Here is a 19,797-nt window from a genome sequence, read left to right on the forward strand (position 1 = left end):
TTGCCTTCATCCTCCCTTTTTCTCTATAGCACACACATCGCCGCCTCTATAACTCTTACGGAGAGAGAACACTCTCTTTCTCCCGTTCGATCGTACGACAGATACAAACACACTTGTATGCGCGAACGCGCGCACCCATACGGCTCTCTCTCTCTCTCTCTCTCTGTCTCTCTCTCTCTCTCCCCCCTTCCTCTCTGTCTCTCTGCTCACTGTGCCCTCCTCACACTCATTCTCATTTCTCTCACTCGCTCGCTCGCTCTTCTCTCTATGCCAGGACCCTCTCTCCCTTCCTGCGCGCTGAGGGCGGAGAGAGCCCACCAAGAGGGAAAATCGATTCTCGGTGGTGTCCTACCCTAACTCCAACCCTCGGTCTCGCCGGGTGTGCATATACGCCCTTCTGGCGCCCACTTTTCGATCCAGGTCATGGGTCACTGCCACCACTCTCTACTTGCCGTCAATCGTACGCAAGAGTTTAACACTACGCGTACGCTATTATCGCGAAACCCTAGAAAACAGCTCTTTTTATGAGATAATTAAGGATGACTGTGTGCATAGCAGTAGCAACGTATCGCAGAATATGTAAAGAAATAAATCCTCTAAGCCGTGGAAGGCATTCTTTCAAGTCCGGCACGGATATCGTATGCACATTCGCTATAGACTTTTGATAGATATCTAGTGTCGTGACAACGCGTTAATGGAAAATATATAACAATTACTGCTGCTAACTTTACAATGAGTAATTGAATGTAGCGATAAGACTGAAATATATCACTACGTTTGAAATTCTTGTTTCTAAACTAAAAAGGGTTATCCTTATAAACAAATGCGTTATCATGCGTTGCAAAAAATGAAGAAAACTGCGAAATCTCAATCGTCCAATTTACGTAATTACGGATCGAAGGAAGTGAAGGCACATCTGTGTATATTGATTCCCAAATGCTCGCGATAAATAAAAAGGGGAGGAACGTGTGCGCTGTACGCGTGTGTGTGTGTGTGTGTGTGTGTGTGTATGTGTGTGTGTGTGTGTGTGTGTGTGTGTGTGTGTGTGTGTGTGTGTGTGTGTGTGTGTGAGCGTGCAGAGGTATAGGTATATCGCTCGAGAAGGTAGGTCACGGAATTGGCGCGCTCCGTCGAGGAATGAGGTTATCGACCTCCAGAGAATTGAAAGAGGAAGGAGGTCGTGACCCACTGGCTGCTGCAGAACGATTTTCTCGTTATCGTATAGCGTTAACCCTCTGCCTTCGAGACCTTGAGATGAGCAAATTACAACAACGTTCGATATCCGGTAGTGATTCGACCGAACGAAGTCCAGAGAAGGTAAAAACTTAAGACTGTATAATAACGTCGTGGCGAAGAATAATTACGAATCCTCGACGATGCAGATATTCCTAAACACGTTCGCTTAACACGATTGCGGGCGATTGCGTCTCCTCGCGCCGCAAAGAGCCAACAGAGCGATTCGCTGTCGTTCATATAAATCAATTGATGAAATTCACACTGGTGTGTAATCTCCCGAAATTTTCAAACAATATAAGCACCGAGAGACATGCACCATTCGTTATCTTCGATCGAAAACACGCATCCATATTATCTCGACTTTATCGAGCGTTTCATGTCGTATTTGGATGCTCTTCTGTTACGCTATCATCTCATCTTGCAAAAGTGCCGCTCTACCCTTAATGATCACCGACGACGACGACGCGATATAGAGTCCAGCGGAGAGAAGATGCGAAAAGAAGACAAAACGATGATACACTCGTCGGAATGACAACCGTGGCGGAACTGTTTTGTGAATCGTCGCGTGAACGCGCGCGCGCGCGAGCGTGTGTGTGTGTGTGTGTGTGTGTGTGTGTGTGTGTGTGTGTATGTGTATGTGGTAACAAACCGGTAAGCCAGTGTTTCAGAATCCTGAAGCCTCTTTTACATTTCCGTCGCTCATTCATTTAATTATTCCCTGTCAGATCTCCTCGCGCACTCGCCGAACTTAGTTCTCCATTGTGTGCCGCGAGAAAACACGTTCCCTCTCTCTCTCTCTCCCTCCCTCTCCCTCCCTCTTCCCCTCTCTCTCTCTTCTCTCTCTCCCTCTCTCCTCTCTCTCTTCCTCTCTCTCTCTCTCTCTCTCTCTCTCAGAGCGATCGGTCAACCGACACGTCGGATTTTTCAACGTTTCCTCGTCGTGTTAAAGGTTAAACGTTCGCCGTTCGCGAAGAATTAATTCGCGTGGACAAAGCAGGAAAACGATGAAAGCCAGGATCGTGCGCGATAACAACGTATATCGACTGGACTCTCGAACGCCTGCCGCCAATCGAGAGGCGCGTTTGATGTCGGTGGCAACAGCTACGAAGCCCCTGTGTGTTAAGCCGGCCGCGTTATTGAGCACGGTATATAATACCACGTGTGTGTGCGTGCGCGCGCGCTTACAAACGAGGTGTTAATCTAAGGAGGAGCGCGATATACACAGGGAACGATCGACTACACGGGGACAATTTTAAGGGGATTTTTCCTCGGCGAGTGACCACTGGCCCGATCGACCTGTCGTCCTCTCCTCTGCTCTCCTCTCCTCTCCTCTCTCTCTCTCTCCTTCTCTCGCGACCAGTCTTCCTTAAACTTTGACATCAGAGGGCTATCTTGATGGATTCAAGTCGCGTTTTCATTCTATTATTACTGATACTTCTCGAGTGCCACTGTACGACAACAGACCTTTTCAAACAGTCGAACGGCATTGATTGTCCCTAAAACTTTTCAGCTTACTGAGCATGCATTTGTATATCTCTGAGAGAAGAAAGAATCAATTTCCGCACACTTGGTACGTTCTCTTACAGTCAGTCGCAATCTTATACGCGTTTCAAACTTACGATACATTACGATGCGTAAACAACGCATCAAATGAAACTTCAGCACGACTGTATATTTACTCCGTCGCTGGAATGTGCATTGATTGTATTTGGTTCTGACCGAATAGGTCCGCGGATGCTGCTCGGATGCTACAAGACTCGCGAGAAAAGAGGACAAAGAGAGAGAAAGAGAGAGAGAGAGAGAGAGAGAGAGAGAGAGAGAGAGAGAGAGAGAGAGAAACTCTTGCGAACCAAATTATGTAGTATATATATGCATAACAACAGCCGGCGACATTGTTTTGTACAGTTGGTACAGTTCGGAAAGCGACCACCAACGACTTAACTACTGAAATTATATTGACATGTAGATGTAGATGTAGATGTAGATGTAGATGTATTGTAGATGTAGGGCCGACAATATAATCAGTATGCGGCTTATGCATCAAACCGTGCGCGGCACGAATCCATGTAAGGCGTACTATGTTTCGTTCGAATCGATAATGTTACAACGAAATTTCCAAGTCACGGCACAGAGAGAGAGAGAGAGAGAGAGAGAGAGAGAGAGAGAGAGAGAGAGAGAGAGAAAGAGAGAGAGAGAAAGCCGGGCTATTCTTCGCGCGTGATTGAAGTAAAAATCGACTGATGACTGACGAGAAAATTTTAGCTGTATTTTCCTCCGCTGCGTTTTACACAATCTTGTCGAGTCGATTGCCGACATGAGTCGAATTTTCCGGCTACGCGAGATCATCGCGAAGATTAATCGCGCACAATCACCTACCTTCATACGGACAATCTTTGATTCCTCGCATAGAAAATAAGCGGAGCAACAACTTTCCCTGCGCTATTGTTTTTACTCTTCATTTTGAAATTTAGAATTTTCTTTCTTTGATTCTCTCTCCCTCTCCCTCCCTCCCTCCCTCCCTCTCTCTCTCTCTCTCTCTCTCTCTCTCTCTCTCTCTCTCTCTCTCTCTCTCTATTCTATGGAACACGATAGTTAATATACTGATAAAATAAGTTGGAACTTATGCCGCATCTGAATAAACTTTGAGAAACACGAGTCGTGTGTGTTTTCACACGGATAAAAATACAAGTTTTACGAAGACAATTTGCCGAATGAGAAAATAGTCACAAATTGTCTTCTTCTGAGAATACTGAGGTACTGGTGATACTTTGCGATTTTCACGACGACGTATTCGCGCGTTTGGTAACGTTTGGTAATGAGAAATCTTACTCGGCCAGAGGTAACTTCACCTCCTTCGATAAGCCACCCCCGACATTTCGAGGCTGCGGGGATTTAAGGGGATAAGCAGTTGGCCGAGCTCTGGAGCTCGCACTCGTTACATTTCGGCGGCTTTTAAGGTCCCCTCGATAAGACTCGCGATCACACGCAAGAGCCCGATGGCGATCCTCCTCTTCCATCGTTACAAATTGGAGCTTTGACACGCCCGACCATTCGACACACCAATTGCAAATATTTGACGAACCTGGCGGTTCCAGCAGTCGCGTTCAGTCCAACCTAACGTCGCCGACATGCGGCGGCTCGCGACAGTAAACATTAAACATCCTCTTTGTCTTCCGCACTTTGGTGGGCGCGAACTTCTCTTGCCCGACGCTAAATTTCCAGTTCGATGTATTGCTCTCTCGTATCTCTCGTTTTTCCTTCTCCTTCTTTCCCAAATTATCCCGTATCGCGAGATCGGACTCTGTCGGACTAGCTACTGCAACGCGGTTTCTTCCTTCAGTGTCGGCGATTCAATCGATCATCGCGAAAAAGAGCTTTGCAGAGAAGAGATTTTTCAAACTAACTCGCGATTGTAACTACACTATACTGCGAGAATAATCTCTCATTTCAACAGGCCACGAGGTCAATTTCGTTCAACCACTCATAAATTTGACATTCAGCGCAAGCATTCCGCTAAAAGCTATATAATAGCGTTATAATATCGTCGCGCAATAGCGACAGAGATGTCTATTGCAACAATATTATTAACAAATTTTATCTCCTTCCCTTAAAATTTGACTGATCGCGGGATGCATGCTCGTTGAAAGTGTATACATTTGAGAGATAAGATGAAGAAAAAAAAAAAAGAATTAAATATCATCGGCGCAACGTGTCGCCGGTGAAGAAAGGCGCGGAAGGAAACGAGAGAGAGAGAGAGAGAGAGAGAGAGAGAGAGAGAGAGAGAGAGAGAGAGAGAGAGAGAGAGAGAGAGAGAGAGAGAGAGAGAGAGAGAGAGAGAGAGAGAGAGAGAGAGAGAGGAGAGAGAGGGAATGCGCGCGCGCGCGTCTATCCATCCAAACATTTACGGGCTATATAGCAGCATCAATAATCTACACGATATAGACCGACGGTCTAAATATAGCGGCGCGAGTTTCCTTTTTTAAAACACGTCGAGCGCTGTTTTATCGTGTTAATTGAAACGTCGCATTATTACTATAAACGAGACGAGGCGTGATTAATACGGCAACGCCGACTCGCAGCACTCGCGGCGCGAGCGATATTACATTTTTCTTCCAATTACAACAGCGTAACTGCGCGCATAGTAGTACTCGTCGTCGTCGTCGTCATCGTCGTTGCCGGTTCTTTATTTCGCTCGACGCGATGATCGTCCAACCCGGAAATGACTCCCGCTGAACCAACAATCGATAATCGCGCGCGCCTTGTTATGCACAGCACAATCGTGCCGGACAAATATTTATTCTCTACACACTGACTCACACAGATTCGAGATATTTTAGGGAGTATATAACGTTTGCGCCGTATTTAGTGCGCGCAAGCAGGTCATACTTTTACTAGTACTATGTCACACGCGTTGCGTGTGTTCACACGAGAGAGAGAGAGAGAGAGAGAGAGAGAGAGAGAGAGAGAGAGAGAGGGAGAGAGAGAGGGAGAGAGAAGGGGAGAGAGAGGGGGGGAGAGGAGAAAGGGGGGAGAGGAGAAAGGGGGGAGAGGAGAAAGGGGGGAGGGAGAGAAGGGGAGAGAGAGAGAGAGGGAGAGAGAGGGGGAGAGGAGAAAGGGGGGAGAGAGGGAGAGGGAGAGAGAGAGGGGGGAGGGGGAGAGAGAGAGGAATTCTTTCGCGAGGCGATGTCGCCTTCACGGCGTAACGTACTCGATAGCGCCTCTTTTTCGACATTCTGGATTCGAAGTTTCAGCAAATCTTGCATTTCACAATCCTGCGAATCATGATGCTTGACTCACATCACAGGCAGTTGTGTGTCGACGTATCGCGATATGGCCGGCGAAAGATCAAAATTTTCCGTCCAGTCAAGATCCAGAAGAGATATGAAACTTGTTTCCTTTTTTCTCGTTCCATCAGTAGACAGTAGTCTAAGATAATGGGTAGATTTGCAGGGATTTTGGGATGTAGTGAAATCCGCGTACTCGTTTGTCCCGCATGTATGGAACACTACGCTACTCATGAATGTGCGCATGTATTTTTGCAAGGAAGAACAGGCGAGAGCGCGAGGGAACGAGAGTGGGAACAGGCGCAGTCGCAGAAATGCGGCCGATACATACGACCGCAAGATTATAACCATCTTGCGTCTCCCTCGTCTCTACGAATATGCCGTGAGCGCTATATCTCACCGCGCCGGAGCGCTGCCTAAAAATACGACGCGCTATTTTTAACGGCAACGATTCTCGCTGCACAGCGAGAGAGAAGACAGAAATCGCGCCACCGACCACGGTGTGGGAGGTAGAGAGAGAGAGAGAGAGAGAGAGAGAGAGAGAGAGAGAGAGAGGGTGGGTGGGGGAGGGAGGGATGGAAGGAGGGAGAGACGCAAGAAATCTGCGATAATGCGATTATGAGCGACACGAAACATTGATGAAGGCGAGAGAGAGAGAGAGAGAGAGAGAGAGAGAGAGAGAGAGAGAGAGAGAGAGAGAGAGAGAGACAGAGAGAGAGGGGGGGGTCGAAGAGAAAGCATGTCTTGCAAACTGAACGAATTTAGTCGCGTAATTAATACCAAAGTTCAGGTAAAACATTATATTCGACAAAGGTACAAGCGCGCGCGTGTGTTCCGTCTCGAGATATTTCTACATACATGTACCTCTACTGTACCACATCCAGTATCATTGAAGAAAGAGAACGAGATCTGAATCGTAGTTTCTCAAGAGTTCAAGTTTCGTCGATTTTCGGAGTGATTCACCCCGAAGCGGTTCGCAATCACCAGCTTTTAATCATCGATAAATTTAATCGTTCAGAAGATTCGACGGCTCCCCCCATCGTGACCCGTCGAATGCTCGATTCAATTGCCGCTACACAAACGCGTTTATAGCGATACTGTACAACTGCATAGAAGGTCACGACGTTTCATGCTGTCTAATTAAAGTGTTTAACAAGCCGATAGGTGCAAAGTGAACTCACATGCCGGTTGTTGGTTGAACCGATACGGCCGTCGTTCACGCCGAAGATTCGCGCGATTTTTCCATTTCCATATATAAAACGCGATCTGGTGCAATAACTCCCCCCCCCGCCACACACACACACACACACACACACACACACACACACACACACACACGAAGAGACTACGATGGGATGGGATCTCATCGCCGTAGCCGGCGGATCGGTTATACCTTCGGTCGCCTCGGTTTGATCCTCTCGTTCTCGCGAATGAAATATTTACATTACGCGACGAATCCGCTTGATATAACTAAATCAACGCTTGTGTCATCAAATTAGCGTAGAAAAAAACTCGAGATTGGGTCAATTCGTGTCCAACCCAATTCGCGTCCAGAACCCCTGGACAAACGAGTGGCCCCTATTAAAGTGATTACCTCGTTAAGGCATTGTCTCCATTGGCATTAAATCGGTGTCACAAGTGTCTATGAATATATATACGCACGCACACAATACATACGAATACTTTCGATACAAAGGGAGCTTTTCAAAAACGTGACGTGGTGACGAATACGTCCAACGCTGCTTGAGAATTGTAACATGCGAAATCAATTGCGGAGGGTACTTTCTATCATTCACGGAAACTCACCATCTCTATCTATCTCCACCTTAAAAGGTTCGTTAATTTTCTGTCTGTTCGTGAAATCGTTCAGTGAAAAATCTCATTTACGTTTTACCACGGACAATTCGACAACACATCGCATCGCGCGAGAGCAAGTACGTTGGCACGATCGAGGCGCGGAAGCCTCACATGTAGCGTTTTTGTTAAGCGCGACAGTTGTTCAGAGGAAAGAACATTGCGAGAACGGCAAGGCAACATCGACAGACAGATCCGTCGTTCTGTGGGTGGTGTTATCGACGCGTAAACGTTATCTTACGGATTTCTTATCACGATCGTGATATCACTTTGGAGCAGATTACAACAACTGTGCCTGGCGTACTCTACTCGCGAGGTGTAGCCAGGGAGGACCCAGCGATCAAACTGTGAAGCAACTGACACTGAGTGTGTACATTATCGAAACTCGATCGATTTCGCGAAAAGTGAAGTCACGCGCGCGCGCGCGCGCGCGCAGGAGTTTCTTGCAAATTCATGTTCGCTTGAATGTCACACGTCAAAACGTTACGCGTGCGCGCGCGCGCGTTTGTACGGGTTAAATGTGGCACAATGGACACGGTTCATCGAGAGTAACGCGCGATCGCGCCGCTTGAAATCCCTCGGCGGCCTCGCGAAACGCACCGAGACGAACCCTCGGCCGCAAATTGTGCGGAGAATATTCGAAATAAAAAGTCACTTACTATTTGGCGCAGTCGATGAGTTGGTACTCGTTACTTCTCTCAAAGCTCTGCTGGACGCCCCGGTCTTTCCAGAGACTTTCGACGATCTCGTAGAATTCCTGAAAACAAAATAATCAATCAGTGATTATCGGTATCTTTGCGGATTTTCATCAAAATTACGCGTCCTATTTGTTCAATGGCACGAGGGACGCTCTTTGAGACCATGTGAGATCATTCGGACGTGTGATGCAAACAGAGCAAAATATAGGTACATATTGCATGTAACATATGAGAAACGAACAAGTTCGAAGCTTCGCGATATCACTTTGTATGAGCTTTAGTTTGCATAATTTATCTAAATTTGCCGACACGCACGCGCGCGCGCACGAGAGAGAGAGAGAGAGAGAGAGAGAAAGAGGGAGAGAAACAGCGTGCAGCGAAGTATTACGCGATCCGATGCTTCAAGGTTTTGGATCGAGCCGATGATAAGACCGCCGTAAATCTCAAGTTTCGGAATTCCGCGTAGGTAGGTAGGTAGGTAGGTAGGTAGGTAGGTAGGTAGGTAGGTAGGTAGGTAGGTAGGTAGGTAGGTAGGTAGGTAGGTAGGTAGGTAGGTAGGAACGCGACGGGTGAGCAACCGCAAACGCACGCGCCGATTGTCGTACACAATGTAAGGATCCGCGAGAGCGCACCGGTAGACGCGAGCTCGCGATACGACCTATTCGCGTATATTTATAGTACATTTATCGTCGCCTTTATTGCACACCGTGTCCGGGATCGCCGGACCGTGGTTTGACGTTTCATTCGTCGTTAGCCCGCCACTGAAAAGTACGAAGCGTTTGAAGCGCGTTACGTTCACCGCGCGTGTTAAACGCGCGCGCGCGGAATACCGAGGAATCTTCTTTCTCGTGTCTCGCGGATTGTTGAAAGGAAAGAAGAAAAAAGGGGAAAAAGGAGAAGGAAGAAAAAAAGAAAAAGCAAAGAACGAGAAACCGCAGAAACAGTGTTTCACAAAGAACACCGGCACCTCGAGAGCCTTACCGATGTTTACAACTTGAGCACCTCGCCTTGTTATATTGTCATCGACAAGACACGTTTTTCTTCATCGCGCGAGATTTTCAAATTATATGTGCAGTGTTTCTTCAAATGGATCGAGAACTTTCTCTCTCTCTCTCTCTCTCTCTCTCTCTCTCTCTCTCTCTCTCTCTCTCTCTCTTCGGAAAAATTTCCACAAATAAAGTTCTCTCATTTGACTTATCCGCTGTGTGCTGTTCCGAATTGCACCCACAAAAAATGTCCAAACTATTTTGAAAAGCAGCGCACGCGTTTAGTGTCGACTTTTCTCTCGCGAGAGCAACGAATTTCGCGCTCGCTTCCCTCTCGAGACACAGCGCGCGTTCAAACACTTCTCTGATCATTTTTAAAATGCGCCTTCGTTTGCGCAAAGTTGGCAAATTTCGCCTCTCCTCCCTCTCTCTCTCTCTCTCTCTCTCTCTCTCTCTCTCTCTCTTTCTCGAAGTACAATACAATAGAATCAGAATTCAAATGCAGTAGACTACTATTGTTCGCCGTCGCATAAGTACACCGTCTTGGTGGACGTGGCGCGGAGGGGCACTTTTGTCAGAGGCGGAGAGATGAGATAAAGCCGCGCGATTTGAATGTTACGTAAATAATGTGGCACGGGGGCAAGAAGACACGCTCTTCGCGCGCATTACTGGCAAAAGATGTCGGCTGCATTAATAATTTAGATATTATTGTCGGGAAACATGCTTTCCTCATACCGCGTGGGCGGTTGCTTTTGCAACAAGTTGAACGCGCTCCGGTCGCTTTTGCGACCGGACAGTTGACAGTTCCGAAAGCTGTATGTATATGAGCAATTACGATTAAAAGATTACTGCGCTCAGTGTCGCGCTCGCCATTGTGAACGTCGAATGTGGAATCTACGATATTGCGATTCTACTAAAAATAAGTCGAGCGATGTCGTGCTTAAGCGACAAGTCGTGTTGCTTGCTTTATCGCGCGTACTTTTTATCTGTGTATGCGCAAAATATTTAGTTGGATTCCGGTGTAATTTAAGTGTGTAATTCGGACCTCGCGGGCTGAGAGAGAGAGAGAGAGAGAGAGAGAGAGAGAGAGAGAGAGAGAGAGAGAGAGAGAGAGAGACTACAGAAGAGTGCGCATCAATCCAGTGTCAGCACAACAGGTTAGCTGTGAACACCGCATTACACACGGTAGCGGTATTTTACAATTAAAGACTCGTCGTGATCAATGACGCGTTCTCGTAAACGGCGCGAATTAAAAGTTGCCGAGTAATCGCGGTGCAGGCATGCCCGCGGCCGCGCGCATAAATCAACGTCGCCGGAACAGCGCGCCAAGTATTATTAATTATTTGTGCCTCGCACCTGCATCGTTCTATCGCACAATGATATTCTTGGTAACATGTATTTACAAACGTGTACGAATTGTGAAACAGCGGTTCGGTACATTATGTATGTGTAACACTCCGCGCACGGCGTACGTCTCGCATCCGTAATGTGCGCGATTTATCCTCGCGGCAAGGATCTTCCGAGCTTAGCAATTAGCAATCAACGCGCGTAAGTCTACCCCGCCGCGTAATTTTCCGATAAATTACCGATAATACTTTTCGTGAGAAAGAAGTGGCCCCCGCCCACCACTGCGCGCGCGCGCGCACTTGCAAAAACGGCTTGAAATTACTTTTTACGTTTTCGACAAAGCGTAGAAGAATAAATCGTAGATTATCACTGGATAATCACTGGATTATTAATTATTAAAAGTATTATTTTCGTAAAATTTTTACAAATCAACAACAACAACAAGTCGGCACGGCACGGCACGGCACGGCACGACACGGTTTTTACAAATTCGGCGGTGGCCATTGCGGCGGTACGAGATAATCCCTGAGACCGCCGCGAGGCGCGATTTTCCCATCGAGCCGGCCCGTCGAAAGCCGCAACAAACCGGCGTGTAAATTGGCAAGCGCTGTAGCCCGCTTGTTCCTTTCGTCGCTTCAAGTGTCGTATCGAACTTGGGAACGATACGCGGGACGACAGCGGAAGTCCATCCCGCGAAAGTTGTCGCGCCCCACGAATCGCGTGGGTGGCCGCGACGCTCGAATGCTTGGCAATAACGACGGTTATATTAATAAATTCTCTTGTGTCGATTCTATTTCTACGCTTTCACGATCGATGCATCGTCGATATGTCTCCGCGCGAAGGTCCACGCCGCGCATGGATCTCCGCGCCGTGTCGTGCCGTGCCGTGCCGTGCCGTGCCGTACCTTACCCACACCTATCACCGCGATTATGCACGTACTAATAATTTCGTCCAAACGCGTCATCTGCCCGTCGGCCCCCAAACGCCGTTGCAAAATGTGTAACTTGGCTAAAAATATAAATATATGGACAACGGACATATCTGCGCGCGGTGTGCGGATGCAAGAGTGCCTTGAGAACGATTTTCAACGCAAGTTTAACGCAAATCATCGAAACACACGAAAGGATGCGTCTCCCCCCTCCCTCTCCCTCTCTCCCTCTCTCTCTCTCTCTCGTTACTAACTCGCAACTAACGTTAAATTTTTACGTGTATAAGTAGTAGTATTTAACGCCGCGTTCTCCAATTGCTCTGGAATTTTTTGTTACATTACAGAGAGTCCTTCGAGATAATAATGGTGATGATAATAATAATATACAGTTGCACCGAGATTCGTTCGTTTCGATTTTACGTAAAAAAAATGCTAGAGTAAATTATTCAACGCTCCGAACGCTTCTCGATCTCGTAATTCTCTTCCCTCAATTACGCAATTGTTTTCGCATCATCGACTGCCTGCCTGCATGCATGCAGCCAACCGATGCTGGCGTTGGCTAGCTGTAACTCTGTCGTCGTCCTGAGTAAGAAACCGCGTCGGCGTCGGAATCGCTGTCGGTGTGTTTCGAGAGACTGTACCGAAATTAGGCCTAGGATTATCTAAAATAAACTTCCGCATCGAGACGACGAACGCCCTCGCCCTCGCCCCCTCCCTATCTTTCTCCTATCCTTTCTCACATATGCAGAGAGCCGGATGACAATGATAATTTAAACACGAATTGTGGAAGGTGCGGGCAGAATTCGCGAGCATAACACTTTAGATATTGCTTTGCCTGCTGAATCACGAAAATAACACCGTTGATATGCCAAGTGCAACATATTCACAACAAATAAAAATCTACATGTAATGGATTATTGTGTTGGTGCTTAATTTTCTCCACACGAAACGGTCCGCTACGATACAATTAAACAATTCGGTGCGATGGAGTGATGCAATTCACTTTTTAAAGAGAATAACGGGAGTGGGGAGAGAGGAGAGAAAATTAATCTAGACCTCGTTTACTCTCGACTCGAATTTTCTCGAGGTCAGAAGAGGAGCGGATTAGATTGTCGTTACGCGAAACGTCAGTTCCTCAGTTTGTCACCGTCATATCAACGTCCGCGAAATAATTGCCGCGTAAAATCCTTGTCGTTCAGACAGAGCGCTCGAATCACACGAATAATCGTAAATCTCGAGAGGAAACCGCGACGTCATCGGCGCGACGCTCGCTTTGCGAAACAATCATTCATTCGTTTAACCCGAATGCATCATCGTCGCCGGCAAATACGCCATGTGCAACATATAATGGCATTCGCCGTTCGACAGTCGCTGGTAAAAAAGTGCGCGACGTACGGCTCTCTCTCTCTCTCTCTCTCTCTCTCTCTCTCTCTCTCGCTCTCTCTCGCTCTCTACACTTCGGCGCTGAATGACGCAAAACCTGCGCGGATTATTTCGTCGCTACGACTTTATTTCGAGAGCCGCGTCGCATTTCGAATCTGTTTCGCGCTTCCTTTCGACTTGTTCGTGATACCTGCGTGACAACCGAACGTCTCTCTTCATACGCTTCGAATCTCAAGGCGGTGTTATGACACGCCCATTCTTCAGAATACCGCGTATATACGACAGACGAGGACGGGAAATGTTATTTATGTGGCGCTATGACGAAAATTTCATCGAGTACGTGAAAATTGTTATGTAACAAACTTGATGGGAAATAGCGTAGGTATATACACTAATTTCCATGTTGTAACATGAGTATATTTTCATTCGAGAGAGAGAGAGGGAGGGAGGGAGGGAGGAAGGGAGAGAGGGGGCGGGGGAGGGAGAGAGAGGGGGAGAGAGGGAGAGAGAGAGAGAGAGAGAGAGAGAGAGAGAGAGAGAGAGAGAGAGAGAGGCAGGTAAATTCTATCTTTTTATTGTCGCCCAAAGAATAGCGTCTTTAACAGTGATGTATTGATTGAAGTGACCGGTGGATGGATCGATGCAAATCGTCGTTGCTATTATACATTGGTATAATGATGGTGCAGTGAATTTGTGAATAATACGATGAAAGAGATTTCCTGTGTACGTACATATGTACATAGGACATTAAATATACATATGTATACATGTAGTACCCCCGCTCGACATGAGCGGTGGCTGTGTAAACATTGTAAACACTGATCATGCCGCACAGTGGCAGTGGTTCTCACGTGGTACAAAGTAACGCACATACACGTCTGCGTGCCGTATTACGTTAATCCGCAAATGTGCGCAATCCATCGGTTTAACGAGACGCGAAGAAATGTCCTCCGCGATGATTACTGAGCAAATTTTGTTGTCAGTGCCGTCGCTGCCGTTACACGCTTCGTCTCATTGTGTTCATTCACGTTAAACGATATCGAATAATCATCAATCAAATCAAAGAGCTGGTTCCCGGATATTCCGAGATGCGATTTAACGTATAATACGCGCGATCTGTATGACGACGACGGACGAAGAGGAAGAGGAGAAGCAGGAGGAGAAGGAGGAGGAGAAGGAGAAGGAGGAGGAGGAGGAGAAGATCAATACTCGTAAAACTTTATCGCGATTGATAATCGATATGATCGAGACCGACCTTCGAAATATACGATATAATTAAGGCAAATGTATCATGGTGTAGGAACTTAGGAATTTGCACACGTGCAGAGAGCGAACGCGCGCCAACGGCACTATGTAATTTAAAAATGAATATGCGCGGATACCGGGCAACTGTCCATGACGATATTCCATACAAGGTACAACGTAATTATGCGAAAATTAACGCAAAGAACTATAATAAGCGACACGTGTTGCGCATGTACGGAGCAGGAGCAGGAGCAGGAGCAGCAGCAGCAGCAGCAGCAGCAGCAGCAGCAGCAGCAGCAGCAGCAGCAGCGGTAGCAGCAGCAGCAGCAGCAGCAGCAGCAGCAGCAGCAGCAGCAGCAGCAGCGGTAGCAGGCGACCCAGTTTCGCCGGGAAAATCGCAACACGCGAGACGATTAAGACAAGCGCGAGCGAAATATCAAATGCATAAAATCGCCCCGAGCATTTCAATGTTCAAATTCCTGCCGGGCGCGCCAATTCGGAGTCGTATTTTCGGCAACGACGGATCACCGATAACGGATCTCGCGCGTAGACTCTTTCTTACGGTATTATCCCGAGCGCGGGGAAGGTCGATGAGTTACCGCGCTCGCGCGCGCGAAGGTGAAGCCCGTTCCGTTTCGTTTCTCGCGGCGAGAAAATACATGATGTGCACAACGCAAATAGTCAAGCTGACTCACCGGAGGATAATCGAAGTCTGGGGAAGACGAGACTTCCAGGACGTAGTCCACTCTGCTTTGGTTCGACGGATCTTCCAGCGTGACGGGTGGCGTTAGCGTGTTCATCGCACTGGTTATCGTCTGCGACAAAACAAAACCGTTTTAAACAGAACGGAAATGTAATAAAGACGTATTTACAACAACGTAAGGGTACAACGTAGCGTTCAAATCTATCCAATCATTTTCGCAACGATTCGTCTGGATTTTCTTTCGTCTCTGTTACATTTAGAACAGCTACGAGATGTACGAGTTAATTTTGTCGATTGCGTCATTTCGATTACTTTTTCTATACGCTATATATATATTCCTATACGCTCGCAATCACGATGGACGCGCACGTAATGCGATGGATTTCGCATCAACGCGACTACGGAAGTGACCAGTTTTTACGCGCGATCACTTAAATGCAGAGACTCGAATGGCACAAATCGGTGTGATAATATACTTCTGGTTAGATTTGATATCACGAATTTGCGGGTCACGTAACGGTTATGTCGATGAAGTTATTTCAAGCGCAACGATTTAATACGTCCGATGTAACCAAGTTCGGTAGGCAAATGCGGGATTTGCGGGATTTGGTATGCGACGTCGTCGACTCCGACCGCGTCGCCATGGAAGAAAACAGAACGAACGAAAGAAAACAATTCGCCGAATTGTGTGATATTCGCGATTGCGTGGACTCGCTCCCCGAGAATACACAGTGCACTCCTTTAATTTTATTCCTCAGGTAATAACTACAAATCGCTCGCGGGCGGGACACCGACTTACCAAAATGGCGTCCCTAATGTTCTTCTTAATGTCTTCGATCTTCTGTCGCTTTTCCCTGCGAACACGCACAAAAAACACGGTCGACATCAGCATCGTCGCAGAGACACGGCGCCAATTCATTGTCGCGCATAATTAAATGTGACTAACGGCGCTCTCTACGACCAACAATGAATTGTACAGACGTAGTAACGTATAAGAGAGCGAGAGAGAGAGAGAGAGAGAGAGAGAATAAACGGAGTAGTCGGCCGGCAATAATAATTGAGTCACGTGTTGGATGAAACGACAGCAGACGTGTGTTCTTATCGGTATTTTCAGAGTAATTCGATAATTTTAGCACGCCAACTACCACGTGTTTAGAAGAACAACTGGAACTCACCGCCTCGATCAATAATTCGTATTTTTGGATCGCTCTGTTTTCAGAGATTCTGCCAGAAAGATAAAATTCTTTATTCGCGCGCGAGCGCACGCGCGCGCACAATAGAATTAGAACAATCCGAAAACTCGAGAACTCTCGTCCCTCGGAGCGACGAGAAAAACAAGAGAAAGAAACAGAAAAAGAGAAGAAAAAGAAAAAAAGAGGGAAAGAATCCACGCGAGTCCACGTGTCGATCGCGAAAGAAATCATCGCAAAACGTAGAAATAAAGACCAAACGACTTTCTGCTCCGTTATCAGCGCTTGAAGCAGACAGAATTTACGACACACGCAAGTCGTCGAGCCTGAGATCTGTTTACATGTCGTGCTCATCGTAGCCACCACAACCGCCCCTGATTTTCTACGCGAACAAGAGAAATTGTTAACGGTTACAACTTGCTTCGATTCATGCGTATATATTGATCTTCTCGTCTTTACGATCGAAAACTCACGGATCAAGAAACATCATCTAGCGTGTACTTTATCGCGAGCATAAACATTACAAAAGACTCGCGCTACCGTACTAAGGATTTGTAGACTGGAATTTCTCCTCCCTCCTCTATCTTTTTCTTTTTCTTTTCTCGGGACGAGAAGGATCTGTGAATCGCGCGGATCCGGTGAAATCGAGGAAACCAAGTGCATAGAAATATCCGATGGTTATAACCATGAGACACTGCAAATTAGCGGTTCAGAATAAAAAAAGTGGGATAAATGTGGACGCAAACAAACAGAGACAATCGTATCGAGGAAAAAGAATCGAAGAGTCATACGTCTCAGTGAAATCATCGTCGAGGCGAACAAAGAAAACAAATTGTAAAGCGTCTCGTTAACGAGACGAGAATGTCGATCAGCGATCCGTTAAAATAACGAGGATAATTCCAGAGGGAGTGTTTCGAGGGTGTCGTGTGTAAAAAGCTAACGTAAAAAGAGAATCGAGAGGAAGAAGGCGAACACAGAATGCGCGTTCGAATAGGAAAGGGAAGTAGTAATAGCGAATTCATATCAGCCACGTGTTGATATCGCTGACACAGCGGACCGAACCAGTTACCAGGGATGAATCATCATTCGTCGACACGGTCTGCGTTGAAAAACTGATCGCTCGCTAATTACGCGTTCGACTCTCTCTCTCGCTCTCTCTCTCTCTCTCTCTCTCTCTCTCTCTCTCTCTCTCTCTCTCTCTCTCTCTCTCTCTCTCTCTCTCTCTCGCTCTCTCTCTCTCTCTCTCTCTCTCTCTCTCTCTCTCTCTCTCTCTCTCTCTCTCTCTCTCTCTCTCTCTCTCGCGGAGACTACGCTCGCGAGTTGATTCAAGTCACGGGGAGAAATTAAGTCACGGCAAAAGGATAGTGTCGCGACTGGTGTTCTGAGCGCGCGCGACAGCTTCGTGCGTACACCACCGTAAACAATTTCCATCGACACAATGTCCATTACTTTAATAGCGACTTCGCGGTTCAAGGATCTGTCAAGGATGCTTTTGGGATTTGGTTTTTGTATCACTCTGCTTAAACGAAAGATTAGTCAATGCGATCCCGAGAGCAAGTATGGCTTTGTACTTCGTTAAGAGCTCACCCCCAATGTTTAATTGTAATGCGTGATGCACGATGAAAAGCTGGGAAAACAAAGGAACGATTACGGCCCTTATTTAATATGTGTGGGTTAACGACACACACGACCGAATTGGTATAGACCGATACATGCGCACTGGCGCCTTGTACGCATCCAATGCCGTTAAAGATAAAACTTACACTTCGCTGAAACCATTGACGTGCAGTATCCTCATCTGTTTAACGATCGTACTTTTACCGGACTCCCCCGCTCCTGAAACAGAACGAAAATCGTCACCTTTAATCTCTCTTCTTCTATCTTTTTCCCACCCCACCTCCCTCCTCTCTCTCGCTCTCTCTCGCTCTCTCTTTCTCTCTCTCTCTCTCTCTCTCTCTCTCTCACTGCTTCTCCCTCATTCTTCCTTGTCAGCGCTGTTGCTGAAGATTCGCACTCGCTCTCGCGAACACATTATGTCGTGGGATTTCGAATGATTTATCATACACGCGATGACATACGTAAGAACATCAACTCCTCGACAACGCTGCGAAATCAAGATTTCGCTGGGTTGGGATATAGTTATCGATCGGCCCGACGATAATGTACGATGTATCGACCTCGCGGCGGATGCACGATGACATGACGCATCGTTTTCGTCGGTGAGCCATGCGTTGCCTAAAAATTGCGATTAAAGCACGCGATAAAATGAAATGAAAGAGAGAGAGAGAGAGAGAGAGAGAGAGAGAGAGGAGCAAAATGCGAAATCGTGATTCCGAATCGTGATGGGGATCAATGAACCGCTCTCGTCTCATTTCGTCTCATCTGTTGAAGATTAGCCGCGAGCGAAATTCGAAACTTCTCAACTGTCCGGTAACTGAATGCAACTTGAAAGTATTACGTCGACACGAACACTTCGTGTTCTTACCGTGCCGAGTATAACGTCGTATCGCCCCTTCCCGCCCCCCCCTCCCTCCACCAATCCATTTTACATAACATTTAACAACACTCGTGTCTTACCTCACACAATGTTAAACGCTCTCTTGACGCTCGTTTTAGCTCTGAAATTCTCCTCTAAGCTCAGACAGAACGTCCAGCATCTTCCGTAAATTACCGTAAAAGTTGAATCCGAAACTTTAATCCCACAATTCCCCCCTCTAATTTTCGACATTAATCGTTTTCACCGTTAGTGAGGCGGATTCATTGAAATCGGAAGGGAAGATCGTATAAACATCAGACGAAGAGCCAGATATATATCGCTATCAAAGCGTACTATTTATAACGCATGTATCCATAAAATTAGCTGTTTAATTTTATATAAGTCGTGCCAGTTATGTCGCATATAAACATGAAATACGTACACCATGCGCTCCATTGAAAGAAATGCGCAATGCAAAACGCGGAGCATATTTCGCGTTAGAAATTTACACGCTTTCCCGTGGAGGTTGCGAGCGCGCGTCTCAAATTTCTACCGCTAATCGATGCAGCAATGTTTCCACACATCGGCGCGCGGTTTTCCCGAAAATTTCCACGGACAGTGTGTCACGTGTGCGACGCGACGACACACCCGGGTGCTGTTCGGCCGCATGTTTCGCGCGGCTGTAATGACACGCGAGGAGGAAACAATACGGCAACAGCTGTTGCTTCGTCGTCGATGGTGCGCGGTGGCACGCCGCGTACGACGCGTATTCACGTCGAATTGGAGCGACGACCTACATAAATGCCGGAGAATAGGAAAGCGATGTCGGGGAATAGGAGCGGGTTAAGTATCGCGCTAATAAGTAGGCACGCCGTGTCAATGTTGCGCTCTCTAACGAACGTATATCGGGTGATGAGTCGAGAAGAGGAAGAGAAACCACTGCGATCTGGCAGGCTTTTCTCTCTAC

At 47.1% G+C, this 19,797-nt stretch overlaps 1 protein-coding gene across 1 annotated transcript in view; it reads right to left on the reverse strand.

Moving 5' to 3' along the window:
- The window catches only part of Galphas (G protein alpha s subunit), a 28,059-nt gene that overhangs the window by 4,705 nt on the left and 3,557 nt on the right, over window positions 1-19,797 (reverse strand). Inside the window, exons 2-5 of the mRNA XM_011147809.3 lie at window positions 18,118-18,190; window positions 15,964-16,018; window positions 15,157-15,276; window positions 8,534-8,631 (exon numbers count right to left, since the gene is read on the reverse strand). Coding sequence (XP_011146111.1) covers window positions 8,534-8,631; window positions 15,157-15,276; window positions 15,964-16,018; window positions 18,118-18,190 — 346 coding nt within the window. The remainder of the gene's footprint in view (window positions 1-8,533; window positions 8,632-15,156; window positions 15,277-15,963; window positions 16,019-18,117; window positions 18,191-19,797) is intronic.

Source organism: Harpegnathos saltator, unplaced genomic scaffold (genome assembly GCF_003227715.2).
Source record: "Harpegnathos saltator strain DR-91 unplaced genomic scaffold, Hsal_v8.6 scaffold252, whole genome shotgun sequence".
Lineage (NCBI taxonomy): Eukaryota > Metazoa > Arthropoda > Insecta > Hymenoptera > Formicidae > Harpegnathos > Harpegnathos saltator.